At 55.6% G+C, this 16,871-nt stretch overlaps 1 protein-coding gene across 2 annotated transcripts in view; it reads left to right on the top strand.

Moving 5' to 3' along the window:
* ASB2 (ankyrin repeat and SOCS box containing 2) overlaps positions 1-16,871 on the top strand; it is a 37,338-nt gene that overhangs the window by 13,439 nt on the left and 7,028 nt on the right. For both annotated transcript variants that reach the window (XM_045815795.2, XM_045815794.2), the window contains exons 3-7: positions 5,368-5,457; positions 8,808-8,974; positions 9,810-9,965; positions 11,821-12,066; positions 15,023-15,194. In XM_045815795.2, the coding sequence (XP_045671751.1) occupies positions 5,368-5,457; positions 8,808-8,974; positions 9,810-9,965; positions 11,821-12,066; positions 15,023-15,194 (831 nt within the window). The remainder of the gene's footprint in view (positions 1-5,367; positions 5,458-8,807; positions 8,975-9,809; positions 9,966-11,820; positions 12,067-15,022; positions 15,195-16,871) is intronic.

Below are 16,871 nucleotides of genomic sequence, written 5' to 3'. Positions count from 1 at the left end.
AGCTGTTCAGTGAATCCTCACACAAGCCACGCAACAAGGCCCTTTCTGTGCCCGTTTTATGTACACACGCAGTGGGGCCAGAAACAGAAGCAGCGTCTGCCCCGCTCGGAAGTTCTGACCCGTAACCAGCTCTGCTGTTCTGCAAAGGCCTCTTGCCATTCCTCTCCCCTCTCCGCTTTGAAGTGGGGTTTGGGTCTCATTACAGCCCCCTCGTAGCCACAGCGATTCAGGGTCCCCAGAGACAAGAGATACATACCAGCTTGTGCTCCCGTTCCCAAACATGGCTTTTCAGAAAGTACAGAACCCCATAGAGTCCTTTGTCCGTTTTATCCCCAAATACCCTAGCTTCCACCCCAGCACCCAGAGCAGGCCTGGCAACAGGACATCATACCCGTCCCAGGCGCTCTCAGATTTCCCGCCACCTCCTCAGCAAATCCCACCTGACCACCCTCCCAGGTCCAGCAGGTCACCCCCTTCCTCGCTCTCTTGGGGGGCGGTTTCCTTCACCACCCAGCTTACAGTTTCTAAGTATTTGTTTTGGCCGAGGGCAGAGCCTCACCCGTCATTCTTCCTGTGAAGCCTCCGGTCTAGGACACAGCGTGGCCCGCAGCAAACACCAAACAGCTCTTGCTGAGCGAATCAGGAGGGAATCAAGGAATATGAATGAAGAGGCGGCAAGAGTAGAGAGGAAAGGGAAGAGGGCTTGGAGGTTCGAATCTGTCACTTACTGGCTGTGGGACCTCAGGCAAGATACCTCACCTTTCTGAGCCCCAACAGGCTTCTCCTTAAAATGGCAACAACAAAACCTTGCCTAGCCCAACCTGCAGCTTTCTTATGCAAAGCGATTGTTGGCGCCTTCCTCACATCCCACAGCTTGAATCACCTCCCCCCATCCTGCCTGAGCACCCCGAGTGCCCAGGTCATGACTGCCTCTGTTTCATGGACAAGTTTTCGTGTCACTCTAGGAAGGCATTATCTCGCCTCCTGAGAGTGTCCCCAACTATACTATCTGATCTCTTTGGGGACAGGGACAGATACTGCTCACTTTTGTATCCACAGTGCCCGGCAAAGAGCCTGGCTCACTGCAGATACCCCAGAAATGCTTTTAGGCAAATAAATGCATTTTGAAACCAATAAAATGTTCTACAAATACAATTTATTGTTATCATCTTGTGGCCAAAATGGCGGCTGTAGACATAAAGTTCAATGAGCTTAGGGACCCTAGAAAAGAAAGCCAGATCAGCATTCCAGAGAAAAGATGACGTGTCCTTCTAAAGCCATTTTTTCCAACTTGCTCCTCTCCCACCACAGTGTAAGGGGTGAAGTCAGACACATAGGGATCATGTGCCAAGCCTGGGCCCACTGAGAGCTCCCAAAAGGCAGACCCAACTTCCCATCCCATAGAGAAGAAGGGTTCATGCAGTCAGGAAACAGGGAGCCCAAGCTTACGTTGATGGACCAGCCAGACCGGGCCCAGGAAGCTGGGTTTTCCCAGCCTTTAAACTTCTGGTTTTTTTAAAGATCACATTTCTAAGAAGACAAAGGCGGAAAGCATGAAGTAGAAACTTGTCTGGGTGGCTGTATGCACAGCTGCAAATAATTCCAGTGGAGCCACCCACACCTGTCATGTTCTTATGATGAGCACGTTGCCTTCCCGGCACCTGGATGTGAATCAGGCCTCACCCCTACCCTCCCCGAGCCTGCCATCTAACGAGGGTCCCAGATGCACATAATGACCCAACAGCAAGGGCGCAGCCAAGAGACTTGCCTCAGTTTCAGAGGGACACAGAGCAGGTGGATTCACTTCGTCGGGCAGGTGGGCTTTGCGGGATGAACAGGAGCTCGCTAAGCGGTCTAGAGGAAGCAAACCTCTGAGCCTCAGTTTCCTCTTCTGCAAAAGGGAGCCAATTACGTCTCCTTCACAAAGTGGACTGGAGGGTGAAAGGAGATGCTTTGCGCCACGTGTTTCCGTCGGGAGGCTGGGCGCATGGCAACCACTCAACAAATCCCGGCTGTGGACGGGAAGCCGAAGTTGGCGGCAGTTTGGAAATGACGTTCTCTTCTACACGGGACTCCTCACTGGCTGGCCCAGGAAGAATGGATTGGCCCGTAGGTGGGAGGCCGATTCCAGAGACCCACGGGCATGGGGGTGGAGGTGGCTGGACCACGTGAGCTCTTCCTCTCTTTACCCGATAGGGCTGGGGCTGCTTCTCCAGGAATTTGAGGTCCTGCCATGGCACCGCACCAAACCAAGATGACATTTGGGATCGTACCCCTTGGCAGGCTTTTGTTGGTGTGGTTTCATTTATTGAAATGTATGAAGTGCCTGCTGTGTGCCAGGCACTGTCCTTGCCTATATTACCGCAGGCTTAGTGTGAGGACCGGGGAAGAGGACAAACAGAGGGCGGCGGGCTTGGGGCAGACCCTTGTATTCCTTAGCTGTCTCCCCCTTTAAGAGGCCTGCTTGCCTCCGGTGTTCAGCCAGGTGCAGCCCAATTTCATGCCCTTCCTGGAGCTGGCAGCTCACTGAGAAGTTGGGGGGGCTTTGTCCTCGCAGCCCCGCTCCCTGCTCACACCGAGCCTGACCCGGTCTGAAGTAGGGGCTAGCTGGACTCCGGGACACGGCTGCTGGGAGCTGGGGGACAGTGATGCACTCCTAATACACCCCCCCCACCTGCCGGCCCAACGGAAGCACCGGGGCCCTACCTCGGCCTCCTCTAGGGCATGACCCGCGCCCACATCCCGCCAGGTTCCTCTCACCTCTGATGACTCAGGCCCGGTGGTTTTCTCTGCTGGGAATTCCCCTGCTCAGGGCCGAGGGGAAGTGGGGCCCGCAGCCTGGACCCTGCTCCCCCTGCCACGAGGCTCCGCACTTGGCTGCTCTGAGCACCGGCCCTACCTACCCCTAAAGCCAAGTTAAAGACCCACTGCAGGGCTCCCAGGGGAGCTCCTGCTCTCTTTCCCCCCTCCCCGGAGGCCTATGGCTGTCTGTGTCCTTGCTGCCACCCCGTTGGCCTCGGGACGTTGGACATTTGGGATCAACAAAACTCGTCCTACCGATCTGCCTTTCAGGCACCAGCACGAGGCTTGGAGGCTTGGGACGGAGCAGGGACTGGGCAACTCTCGTTGCAGGGAACTCGGTCTGTCTGCTTCCTCCTCTGCGAAGGGGGAACAACAGAGCCCCTGCCCACATCCAGCTGATGCGGAGGCTGGAAGTGAGGCCGTGCCCTGCACAGTCAGGAGGGACAGCCCCGCCACCATTGCTGTCACCCCCACCAGCATCACTGGCCTCATCTTGCTGTTGTTTTTTTGCCATCAGAGATAGTCCTGGTTTTAGGGTGATGTGGTGAGTTTTTAACGGCGCTTATCACCTTGCTAGAAACATCCTAACAACAGTAAGTGACAGGAGGCCACACACATGGGCCACGGCATGGGTGGCCGGGACCCCAGGATCCTGTGCGGACTGAGACCCAGGGCTTCGTCAAGACCACGGGGTGGGAGACCGCGAGCTAGGCCTGGCCCCAGACTGCTTCCACCACCCCCAGCACGCTCCTCTTTCCGGGGGGTGAAGAGGGGCCCCGGCGGGGCCAGGCTGTGCACCTCCCTTCCCAGGATGTGGTCTCTTAGCTCTGCCTGACACACAGTTCCCACGTGAGCTCGTTTCAAAAAGGTTTCACAGCTACCGCAGCAGTGAGGAAAATCCCGCTCGGGTCCTGCCTCCGCATCTTGCAAACGGCGAAACCAAGGCGCAACGTGCGAGGCAGGGGCTTGTTCAAAATCGCGGGGCCTGTCAGAATGGAGGCCTTACAGCTGGAGAGAGGACGAAAAGGAGGGAAGACCCCAGGCCTGAGGGGGAGGGGGCGGCATCAGGAGCTCTGCAGACAGAAGTGAGTCTGCCTCTGCTCAGCTCAATTCCCAGCTGCAGCTGCGTGTGAGCCCGGGACCCACCTCTCGGGGCCTCAGTTTCCCCATCTCTAAAGGGCGGGAACATCGGCACCCACTCCAGGGGACTACCGGGTGAGCGCATGCAGACGTGGTGTTGAGGCGAGCGGTGCTCGGGAGGAGGTGGCTGGCCGCAAGGGGACAGAGGAGGGGATGGAGGAAGGCAAGGACACGGTGAGGGTGGTGAAGGGGGCCAGCCTGCCAGTCCCTCTGCCCCCAGAGGGCTGAAGCAAGGCACGGAGTATCCTTTCCTTCTCTGCTCACTCACCCTTCCCCCATGACCTGGCCTTGCTGAGGGTAGCCACAAAATCTGTAAGTTCCGGCCCGTCTTAGAAGAGCGTGGGTCCCTGTCGGGGTCAGAGTTCCAGCACCTTCAAACACCACCGGTAGCGATGTCCTCCTCAAAGCCACAGGACACCCCTGTGGGGTGCAGGACACCAAGCCAGGCCTGCTGGGGTGTCCGTAGCACCAGGGCCCGAGCTGCCACAGGTGTGGTCGGCATGGGCCACGCGTCCCATCCTCAAGGTCACCCCCATCAGTTAGATTTGTGGAGTGGCCACCAAGCCTCTTTTCACCCCTCCTGTCCTCACCACAGCCCAAGGGGGTGGGAAACTGAGGCTCAGAGAAGCAAAATAATGATCCAATTAATGTTGGATGCATGCCGAGCACCCCTGTGCCCGGACGGTTGCTGAGCTCACGGGCTCCAGCCTCTTCCTCGGTCTTCCCACGCTGGGCTCTGCAGGGAACCAAAGCCCAGAAAAGTTCAACCTGTCTGATGTCCCATGGCCAGGATGGGCCAGAGTCTAGATTTGAACCTGTGTCAGTCTGACTCCATGCCCTGTCAGCGACGATGGCCTTTGCTCTAACTTCCCTATGGTTAGCTCCTGCCCCTGGACGGCGGGCCCCTCTAACGAGGACCCGGCCAGGTGGAGGTGCGAGTACAGACCTGGTCTGGCTTCCCAGCTATGCTCCCCTGTCCCCCGCACCTCCAAGAACCTCTTGCCCATCCCCGTTGGGACCCAGCCTGGCCGACCCGAGACTGAGTGCCTTTCATCCAGGGACCTGCTGCTGACCCCTTCTCACATCCTCCTGGGGGAAGAATGTCACCTTGCTTCCTATCTGCCTCCTGCGTGGTTGGCTGGGGAGGGGGTCTGGGGGCGGGGTTGAGGTTAACCTCATTGTTGTCTTATATGGTCATTTAAATCTCCCAGGGCTTCCTCCAAGGGCCAAAAATAATCCAGGGACACAGCAGCTGTGTCCAGCACACAAGAGAGGACCGGCCATCTGCTCTGGTTCAGAGCCCTGCGTCTGTCCTTCAGTCTCTCCCCTCGCTAGCCCTCCATCCCCGAGCCTGCCTCCAGCCATGACCCGCTTCTCATATGCAGAGTATTTTTCCCTTTTTCACTCCTGCCCTGCACCCTCCAGGTCGACTGTGCCTCCCGAGAACCTGTCCGCCTCGGGCCCCAAGGGCCTGTTCCAAGGGGTCATGCAGAAATACAAGAACTCCCAGCTGGCGTAAGTGTCCCCCCACCCGGCCCCCAGAGACAGTCCAAGTTCAACCTCCCAACTAGGGTTAGTGGGGGTGGGGAGCGGGAAGCAGGCCTGCAGGCTCCAGGGAAGGGGGGCATTCTGGAGGGACCTCCCAGGCACGCCCCTCCCAGGTGTGTCCCCCTGAGCCCCAGCTGCTCCCACTGAGCCAGGCTTCGTGCTCACAGACCCAGGTTGGGTCATGATTAACGCCTCCATGGCCCCAGAGTGGGCCCTGGGGGAGGGAGCAGCCCCTGGGAGATGGCCCTAGGACCCCAGAGGCCCAGAGGAGCTCGGAGCTGGAGCTGATGAGTCAGCCACGCCTTCTGTTTACCTCAGTTTCCCCCATGCCTTGCCGCGGGGATATCGGAGCATATCCGCAACGCTCACACCCATGGGTTTTGTTTTGCCTCATTGCCTTTATTTGCTCCGTGCCAGGTGGTAAAATCCAGCATTAATCCAAGCCGCGGGAGGGGTTCTGTTTGCCTGGCCCCAGGGTGTCGGGCTAGGTGAGTCCCCCTTCTCTGCTCCCCGGTATTGACCCCTGAAACAGCTAAAAGCAAAAGAGGGGCCCCATCGCAGGAACTCCTATTTCCTTGTTCCAGGTATGTTGCAGAGAAGGGGAGGAGGCAATTGGCCTGTGTTCTGGGTCTCTTCCCAGCTCTTTTCAAACCCTGCCGGTGCTGCGGGTGGAATTCTGACGGTCTTCAAAAGGGGGACCCAGGCTCTGGTCTCAGCGCAGCTGCCCCTTCCTCTGTGGCTGCCTGGGAGTCGCTGTCCCTCTCTGAATCTCCCTTCTCTGTGAGAGGACGTTGGAGAGGACAGAGTGGCCTGCCGGGTCCGTCCAGCTCCGTAGTCTCCAGCGGTCTGACACCCCCAGCAGCCTCCCCCACCCTCGGGGCGGGGCTTGGGCTGAACTCACAGAGCAGCAGCCAGCACGGGCGCCCGAGAGCTTCAGGGTCCGTGCACCCCAGCTGGACGAGACCCAAGCTGGGCGGCAGGTCCTGGGAGCGTTCTCACGCACTGCGCACCCCCTAGACCACAAGAACAGCCAGCCCTCCTCTATTCCACTTCAGCTGAGACCCCACGGGAGATGTTCTGGGGGACACGGGATGCATACCCCGCTGGGGCTTCTCCTGACACCAGCAGGGGCGGCTCTGGCTGCTCGTAAGGAAACCTCATCAAGGTGGCAGTGATGGCGTTGATGGGGACTCCAGAGCTTATCTGGTCAGTTACCCATCGTGCTCGCGGGTCTGTAACTTAACCAGCATCTGTGCTCTGAAGCTATTAATAACCAGAGAGGCTGAGAGTCGGGAGGAAGTGCCGCTCACAACGGAGGAAGCAGCTGGGAGGGTAAAGGGGCTGGCCCTATAGAACCTCAGGGCCCATCCTGGCCCCTGACGTGGGTGAGGGCCCTGGGAGTAAGACCTGCCTCCATCTTCTCCACCTGGAAAATGGGACCACTTATGCAGAACATTCCTCAGGAGTAGATCTGGGAATCACAGCAGTCCTGGTCCTCACTGATTCCAGGATGGAGGGAAGGGAGCTCAGTGCATGAATGAATGAATGAATGAATGAATGAATGAATGAACGAATGAATGAACAAAGTAGCAAAGAAGTTTTCATTCATATTAGCCCTGAAATCTTTTTGATATCCAGAAGTTTTAAATTGTGAATGCTTCAAATTTATTAATCCTTCAAGTATATAAGTCTCTCAGCAGCTAAAGTTTCTGGAGGTGAGGATAAAGGGTGTGGAGCAAAGGGGGGGGGGGTTGGGAAGACTCCAGAGAGTTGCTCACTGGAAAGGGCCCCTTCTGAGGGATTCTGGTCTCAGAGCTGCTTGAAGCACAAAATGGCCCCAAAGGTCGAGGTTCTTGGTACACGCTGGAGCGCTGTGCTGAAACTCGCCGCGGGGTTAGCGCTCCATCCCTTTGGAGGCTGGCACTGCAGGCTGGCACCCTCCTGGTAGAAACGGTCTTGGTGTAACATTAGATGCAGCCCTGCAAGCTGCAGGGACAGAGGGGTTCCCTAGTTCTCTTTTGGCCACCAAGGAGCTCTGTCTAAAAGAGACCCCCGGTTTCCATCTGTGGAAGTGAATGAGCTTGCCATGTTTCAGCCCGTTTCTTGTAGACTTTCCCTGCAAGGTGCCCACTTGGAGCTAAGGGCATGGAAGTGCCCCAGATGCAGGGATGCTCACGGGGGAACCAAACACGGGTGAGGCTTGATCAGAGCCCCCACAGTGACCTTTATAGGCCTGTGTGTCCTCCAAATGCTCAAAGAGGGCGATTGCAAAGAATGTTTTGAGCAAGGCATTTTATTTTTTTAAAGATTTTATTTATTTATTTGAGAGAGAGAGAGAGAGAGAGATCATGAATGGGGGGAGGGGTAGAGGGAGAAGCAGGCTCCCCCCTGAGCAGGGAGCCTGATTGGAGGCTCCATCCCAGGACCCTGGGATCATGACCTGAGCCGAAGGCAGACACTTAACCGATTGGGTCACTCAGGTGTCCCTGAGCAAGATAATTTAAAAATTCCCAAAGAAACAAGCAAAATGCCCATGGGGAGAGGCCATCTTTTTGGAAATAGAAGGAAATAAAAGGAATGAAGGAATGAAATAATTGTTGGGGTTCCTAGGTTCTGAATATTTCCCTTCCTTCCTTCTTTCCTTCCTTCCTCCTTCCTTCTTTTCTTCCTTCTTTCCTCCCTCCTTTTTTCTTCCTTCCTTTCTTTCTTTCTTTCCCTTTCTCTCTCTCTTTCTCTTTTTCTTTTTCTTTCTTTCCTTCTTTCAACAAATATTTATTGAGCACCTATTATGAACTAGACACTGAGCTGGGCCCTGAGAGTGAAATCATGAGAGGTGAAAGAAACGAAGACACTGTTGCTGTCTCCTTGGAACTCCTAGTCCAGTGGGGAGACAGACAGCAGTCAAACAACCGTTCAAAGACATGTAAAGGCCAGTGGTTGCATGAAGGCTTATGACCGGAGGCAGGGAGAGGCTGACCGGGCCCCCAGGCTGAGGCTGACTGGCCTGAGGAAGCTGCCATGGATAGCTGATGGACAGATAAGCTGGAGGGGCCAAGGTCAGGGCCAAGGTCGGGGCCGAGTTCCAGGGCACACCCATGTGGGTTAGGAAGGATTATTCTCCTTACTGAGGAGGACGCTGGCTGCAGGGGCCTGAGCACCTGTTCTAGACCAGCAGAGACAAGCAGGACCGAGTGGTCCCACAGCCAGCTCTGCCCCCGGCCGCCAGTTGTCCTGCTTTTCCTCTGGGAGAGAGGCTGCCTGGCCCTGCCTCTGCCCTGCCCCAATCCTGAGGAGTGACCCGCCTCTTGCTGTCACAGGCCTGTGGACCCCGTGCTGAAGGCCATCAAGGAAGGGGACGAAGAGGCCTTGAAGGCTATGATCAAAGCGGGGAAGAATCTCGCGGAGCCCAACAAGGAGGGCTGGCTGCCGCTGCACGAGGCGGCCTACTACGGCCAGCTGGGCTGCCTGAAGGCCCTGCAGCAAGGTGAGGCGGGCAGCCCTGCGCGCAGCGAGGCGTGGGAACAGGACTCAAGGGCAGAGGCTCCTTCCTTCGGAGCGTCGTGTTCTTTGGCCCACACATCTTGGAGGGAGGTGATGGTACAGGGCAAGGTTATCACCCCCACTGCAGAGTTAAAATCACCAAGCCGGGAGAAGAAAGTGCCTTGTCCTCACCCGCCCGGCTGCCACCTCTCTAGGCCTCTCGGGACAGGAGAGCCTAATTCCTAGAAAAGGAATGAGGGAGGGCTGATTTTTTGGGAGAGCCACTGCCAGCTTGTTCCAGAATGTTCCAGGGACTGATTTGGTGTGGAAAATACCACAGCTGTGCTTCTGCCTCGCCAAGGCCATCCCCCACAGCTGTGGGAACCTGGGCAAACCATGCCTCCTCTCCGAGCCTCGGCTTCCCCCCAAGCCAGATGTGGATGGATAACACCTGCAGACAGGAGTTAGCTCTGCCCGGAAGCAGCATGCGCCCCAGACAGCCCACCACCATACGCCAGGGCAGAAACAGCTGTATGAGACAGAGCTTTTGGCTGTGGCTGGTGGGAGGGTAAGGGAAGGACAGGGTCATTCGGAGAGGGAGGAGGCTCAACCAGGGAAGGCTTCCCAGAGGAGGTGGCATCTGAGCTGAGTTAATACGACTGGGAAGCCAAAACAGCCCTGTGAAAGCAACTGAGTCCAGGGCCAAGAGGACGGATGGTAAATTTAGGTGGATGCCACACATGTCTGTCATTGGAATTGGGTGGAAATTGGGGTTACCTTTGTGTTGGGGAGGAGAAGGTATCGTCCCCCTTCGTGAACTTCCCGTCTGTTCTCCCCAGCATACCCGGCAGTCATAGACCAGCGCACCCTGCAGGAGGAAACGGCCCTTTACCTGGCGACATGCAGGGGACACCTGGACTGCCTCCTGTCTCTGCTCCAGGCTGGGGCTGAGCCTGACATCTCCAACAAGTCCCGAGAGACACCGCTCTACAAAGGTGAGCCCCCGAGGTGGGCTTCCCTGGGGAAGGGTCCAGAGAGTAGGTGGGCAATAGGGAGCATTGCCCCCTGCCCCCACCCCAGACAACATAAGAGCCAGCTAATGGCAGCAGAGAGCTCAGCATGGCGCACCTGGGAGCAAGGGGGAGGGCTCTCACTCCAGGGGTGAGACCCCACAAAAGGGGGCGCTTGAGCTGACCTGGAAAAAGAGGGAGTTACGAGCTGGACAAGCAGAGGGAACAGCAGAGGCAGAGGCAAAGAGGTGAAAGAAAATTGGTACCTCTGGGATGTTTAAAAAAACCTCGAAACTCCTAACTCATTCAATACATCATCCAAGAACTTTGGCATCTCTAGCAAGTACCCAGAGTCAAAATCTGAATGATTATCGTAGCGGGCATTTCCTGAGTGTTTACTATGTGCCAGGTGCTGTCCTTTAACTGAACCCTAAAATCCATCTACGTATGGGACACACTACATGGGAGGCATCCCCATTTTACAGATGAGGACCCAGGCATTGAGACATGGAACGAGGCACCCAGGATTCCACATATTCCAGCAAGCGGGCAGACGTGAGATTTAAACTCAGGGAGCTAGTTGCCAGCACCCCGCGCTGAACTATGACATTATGAGGTGTTCAGATCATGCCTCCGTGCTTAAGCAATGAGCCTTGAGGTTTACAAATAGGACAGGACCTTTAACTTTGAAACACTACAGAAATCCCTGATTTTCCCATGTGCCTGGTATCCAGTACCTGGAACATTCCACGGGAAGCAGGAACCGGTAGCTGCTAGCTGGGTCCACGACCCACCCGTGGTGGAAGTGTTTCTCAGAAGGCACGTCTGCTTGGGCACCAGAGCCATCGCCTGGAGATGCAGTTGTCCCAGAGAGAGCTCCTCAACACTGGGCAAGTCTCAGCCGCAGCTTAGGCCCTGCGGCTGCGTGTGGTCCTCCCACGTGCCAAGCACCGTGCTAGAGCGTTCCACGCACCAGCTCACCCAGTGCTCCCACAGGGTCCTCTCTGGAAGGTTTTGTGATCTCCGGTTTACAGGCGAGGAAACCAAGGCTTTGAGAGGTGGGGTGCTTTGCCTGGGGTCCCTTCTCGTGCTCACCCCTGAGTGACTCGAAGAAGTGGTTAATTTGGACGAAAGCCCAGCCTCCCTGGTGATAACCTTGAGCCAGAGCCAACGGGTGCATTTAGGTTCTAGAAAGAATGAGGCTTAAAAGGGAGGTTTGAGCAACTTGAGACTTGATGAGCTGTACTCAGAAGACATATTTTACTTCAATTTAAGTGAGTAGCCTTTGCGGAAGGGTTTCGAGTAGGAGTATGACTGCACTCCTCCCCCTCTTCTGACCCTGGTGAGTGGAAGACTCAAGTACATTGCAGAGGGAAATGAGTTAGGGACACCCTGGAACCTCCCAAAGGACAGAGACTCTGGACCTGCCTGCCTGAGCTTGAATCCCTGTTCTGCCACTATCTGTGTGACCTTGGGCAAGTCGTTTAACTTCTCTGTGCCTCATATTCCCCCTCTGTGAAAAGGGATAATAACACTACATCCTTTAAGGGTGATTGGGAGAATTCTATTAGTTGGTGGTGTAAGGTGCTTGGAACAGAGTGCCTGGCCCATAATCAGTGCTCTATACATCAGCAAACATTATTACTATTAGGATTGCTATTATTTTAGGTGTACTTCCTGGGTAAGATGCAGGGACTGGACCTCGGTACAGACCCTGTGGGAATTTGTAGAATGAACAGCTGACGAATGAATGGGTGGATAGACAAATAAATGAATGAAGTCTCGGCCGGCCAGGTCCTGCCAGGGCCCCGCTGACCCTCTGGCCTCTCCCTGGGCACAGCCTGTGAGCGCAAGAACGTGGAAGCAGTGAGGATCCTGGTGCAGTACAACGCGGACACCAACCACCGCTGTAACCGAGGCTGGACAGCTCTGCATGAGTCTGTTTCTCGCAACGACCTGGAGGTCATGGAGATCCTGGTGAGCAGAGGTGCCAAGGTGGAATCCAAGAATGCCTACGGCATCACCCCCTTGTTCGTGGCGGCCCAGAGTGGGCAGCTGGACGCTCTGAGGTTCCTGGCCAAGTACGGTGAGTGCTAAGGGTCCCTGGGTCATGAAGCACAGCTGGAAGGGACACAGCTAGGAAGGACCTCAGAGGTCCAAGGGGAGGCAAGTTTAGGGGTCACTCTGATGGAGTGATGGAATCTTCTCGGAGCGCTGTGTTGAGAAGGATTCAGAGGCTGTGTCCGGGCTCAGTGGGAGACGTGCTGAGGGCCACCACATACCTGGGGTGGAGGGGGGAGCGGCACACGTGCCACCTGCGTGTCATCTCTAATCTAGCCCAACATCCTCATTTTACAAATGAGGAATCTGAGGCCCAGAAAGGGGAACTGACTTATTTACAGTCACGTAGCGAATTCGTGGTGGAACGAGCCAGACTCTTGGTCTCCTGACACCTCAACCACTTCTCTGTCCACCATGTCACACTTCAAGGCCACAAGGAACCTCGGACAACATTTAGGTCACCTCCTCATGTTACAGGTGATGAAACCAGGGGCCGGGATGGGAAAGTGATTTGTCCAAGGGCACATTGCAAAGTAGTGGAAGAGGCGGGATGTGAACCGGGGTCTTGGCACTCTTTGCCTGGGGAAAGAGAAAATGGGAGAAAATAAAATACCATTGCCCACATCATGAACAGAAGACACCTGAGACAATGGCACACATTCTACCGGCTAAAGAACATCGTTATTCTGTTCTTCCCCGAGAATACCTTTGATTTCTTTTCTCTCTCTCCATGGGGAGGGAGCCTCCCTCTAGCAACAGAGGGACCAGGAAAAAAGCCAGACAGACCCTCAGGCTGAGTTGAAGTGATTTGTTGAGGACCTACTGTGTGCCCGACACTGCTGAACAGGAACATGGATCAGGCCAATGGGGTTTTCTCCACAGCCGTATGAGGTGGGCAGTGTCCTCATCCCATTCTGCAGATGAAGAGACTGAGGCTCAGCGAGCTTAGATGATCAGTCACAATCAGAGCCTGGATTCCGACCCCGTGCATCTGGCTCCACCCTGCACGCCTCTTGCGCTCCACTGAGCCACTGCGGGCCTCGAGAATGACCAGCGTGGGACTCTGCTTGGATAAACACCGCTTCCCCAGCACGTGCCTAAGCAGTTGGGAAAACAAACCCAGGGCACATCCTTGCAGCCGGGGACAGATCTGGACTGACCAGCTTGAGAACAAAGGGGCCCAGGCAGGGTCCTGGGAGCCCAGGCAAGGAGGCTGAGCAGAGGGCAGGGTGCTCAGGCGGCCAGGGGAACGGGCCAACTCCAAACATTTGTCCAGCTCTCCTGCCGACAGTCTGAGTCAGGGTCTGCTCCCTCTGTGGGCTGAGCCCACTTTCAAATCCAAATATTTTTCTGGTGAGAGCGGTTGGCTTTGCGGGCGGGGTCCGGGCTTCCAGGGAGCCTGAGCTCAAGAGCCTGGACCTGTTGGCCGACTTTCCTGCAGGGTGGCGAGCAGAGCCAGCCTCTCTGCCCTGGTGCCTCCACCCTGGAGGACTGGCCTTTGGGGAGCACCTTCTCTGCCAGGCGCTGTGCTGGGACATTGTCTCAGTCCATCCGGGCTGCTCTAAGAGAACGCCGTGGACTGGGGGGCTTACAGACCACAGATGCTTATTTCTCACAGTTCCAGAGGCTGGGGAGCCCAAGATCAAGGTGCCCGCAGATTTGTCATCTGCTGAGAGCCTGTCTCTAGTTCATAGACAGCCTGGGTCTTCTCACTGGGTCTTCCTACTGCGGAGGGGCCAGGCAGCCCCCGGGGGGTCTCTTTGGGAAGGACACTAATCCCATTCAGGAGCACAACTCCACCTTCATAACCTTCGCACCCCCAAAGACACCACGTCCTAACACCATCGCACTGGGGATTAGCTTTCAGCATATGAATTTTGAGGGGACACAAACCACCAGCCCATAGCAGATATTTACCTATTTGATCTTATTTACTCCTCAGAGTAACCCTGATTAGTAACAACTATTATTCCCAGTCCACAGATGGGAAAACTGAGGCCTCTGCAGGCTGCCCGAGGCCACAGGCCTTTGCAAGCCATGAAACAGAAACTTCGCTGGTTCTGGTTTCTCACAAACGCCTGCGCTCTTTCCACTAGACCAGAAGTCAGGTATCAACGTTGAAAATTACCAGAAAGCCCGAGATAAGCAGAATGCCCAGGCAGAGCAGAGCTGTGGTTAAAGATGCTTGTGACTTCAGCCCTAACTGACAGGTCACTGCTGTCTCAGCTCTATCTCCTTCCAGAATAAGGAGGGACTGGTGAAGAGACTGTACCTCTTTTCGCAGAGAAGCCCGTGGGTCTCTCCCTTACCAGCCGGAGATGGAGAAGATGCAGGTGATAATGCTGATGGAGTCTGCCCCCAGCTCGATTCCTCACCTCCCAGCACGCTCTCGTGCCCTCTGCAGAGGAGACCGGAAGCAATCCCTCTCTTACTCCTGGTCACGGAAGGCAGAGAAGAACAAATCCCAATTAATAAAGTTCTTGGGGCCTTTCCTTATCGGGGGGGTTCTGCACGCTGATAGAGCCAGGGGGCTTCCTCAGGGCAGGGCCTGGATCATTTTCACGTGGAGTGAGGGTGAAGAGCATGGCCTCTGCCATCAGACCATCTGTCAGGGCCTCTGCTGTCAGACCATCTGGGTTCAAGTTTTGGCTCTGCGCTTAGGAGCTGGGTGGTCTGGGGCAAGTGGCGTAGGTCCTCTGTGCTTGGTGTCTTTGTCTGCCACATGCAGACGAGAGTTGTGACGGATGGCAAGAGCTATGCTGTGGATTCATAGAGAGCGTACCCCTCAGGCGTGGTGCTTGGCACATAGTAAGTGCTCAGTAAATGCCAGCATCATCGAGGGAAGTTTTCACTTCTAAGAGGCCCCCCGGGTCTCACGGTTGCAGACAGGAGTCGCTGTTAAATGATCCAATGTGTCACAGTCGGCACATGCATGACAGTGGCCGCCCAGCTCACTCCTCGATCTGCCTCTCCTTGGCCAGGCGCCGACATCAACACGCAGGCCAGTGACAACGCGTCCGCGCTCTACGAGGCTTGCAAGAACGAGCACGAGGATGTGGTGGAGTTTCTGCTCTCGCAAGGCGCCGACGCCAACAAGGCCAACAAGGACGGCCTGCTCCCGCTGCACATCGCCTCCAAGAAGGGCAACTACAGGTCAGCCCGGGCCCTGCCACCCGTGCTCCGTGGCTCCCCACGGCTGGAGCGGGGGCTGCAAGCGTCCCGCCCACGGGACTCGGGAGGCTCAGGAGGGGTCGGGGTGGAAGGCACCTTCCAGGTAGAAAGGAAGAGACTATCTGGCAGTGGGCAAGCTAGAGCGCGTCCCCTTATTAACTTACTTCCCCCTCCTGACTACTCTGCTGTTAACAAGCCAAGTCTCTGGAGGCAGATACTATTATTTTCATTTCTTCAAACGACGAGGCTAAGACACAGAGAGGTTGAGTGACTTGCCCAAGGTCACACATCTCATAGATGGCAAGAGCTCAGCTGCTACAAATGTCGCCTCTACAGGAATTGCACTCGGGGGTCAGATCTGAGTCTGGACTCGTGGCTAGTTCTGTTGGGGATGCAGAGATAACCTCTTGGGCAATTAGGAAGTACACAGAGGATGCATAGAATAATATGAATTGTACCAATGAAACAACAGCACAGAGTGCCAATTATAATAGCTGACCTTCCTGAGCGCTTCCTATGTGCTGGGCACTTCGAGCAAGACAAGAGAGCTTGAGTCCGGGCGGCCTGAAACTGGCCACAGTGAGAGTATTTACACGCAGAAATTGCTGAATGCAACATTTCAGGGCCCCCTTAGCCCTGGGGAAGCCAGTGGTTAAACACGCATCAGCCCCGCCACTCGCTGGTGGGCTCAGGGAAGGCTCCCCAAGGAGGTAGAACCCCAGCAGCTCTTGAAGGATGACAGGGCTCCGCGGTATCCCCTCGACCCGTGTTTCCCGAAGTTTGACCACTCGCAGGTCTCTTCCGCGTAGGCGTCTCTACTCTCACCGCCGAGTATATTTTCTTTTGAAGACATGTTTACTTAAAATGAGTTTGTTTTCAAAAGGAAACATTCAGCACACTATTAAATTGCTGAAATTGCCAATTTGCAATGAATAAAGAAAACATTTCATATAAAATTCCATCGAGGGTGCCCCAGATGGCACACTTTGGGGCAACGTGGCCCTGCCGTCAGGCAGAGAGAAGAGGGAAGAACACAGATTGTGCACGTTGGGGGGTGTTGGCTGTGTTTGCAAAGGCAGAGGGAAATGGGGATGAGAGTGACATCCCGGGAAGTGGAATGGAGACAAAGAGACAGACCCCCGGAGCCCCAGGCTCTGCACATATGGCCAACCAAAGATGCCCCCCACCCCCCACCCCCGCGGATGTATGTGTGGAGGAGACCCTGCCTTCCCTGAACCCCAGAGCAGGCTACAAGGCACTCGGACCTCGGTTTGCATTCCTGCTGAAGCCTTTGATCATGAACCCTTCTGAGCCTCAGTTTCCTCTTCTGTAAAATGGGGGACAGTTACACCTGCTTCATGGGGTTGTTGTTAGGACTAGTGAGGTGGATATGCACGGCTACTGAATGGAAGTGAAGCACGCCACCAAATGCCGGGCACAGGTACCCCGCAGGTCGGTGCACATGATCTCCTAGTTAAGAAGAGCACATTCCATCATTTTCCAATTCAGCCAGTAGAGGGAAGAAAGCACCAAGTCAGGCAGTGGTGACAGGCAAGATGGATTCTTTCTCTTCGGCCCCAGAAAGATCCAGCATCAGTCAACAAACATGGTTTATCTCGGGCGTGACCCAGAGGGAGAGATCCAAAGAGTGAAGGAGAC

This window comes from Ursus americanus, chromosome 26, assembly GCF_024610735.1.
Source record: "Ursus americanus isolate L20-20 chromosome 26, mUrsAme1.1.p, whole genome shotgun sequence".
Taxonomy (NCBI): Eukaryota; Metazoa; Chordata; class Mammalia; order Carnivora; family Ursidae; genus Ursus; species Ursus americanus.
The sequence above is the reverse complement of the archived record's forward strand: the minus strand, read 5'-3'. Positions and strand labels throughout refer to the sequence as shown.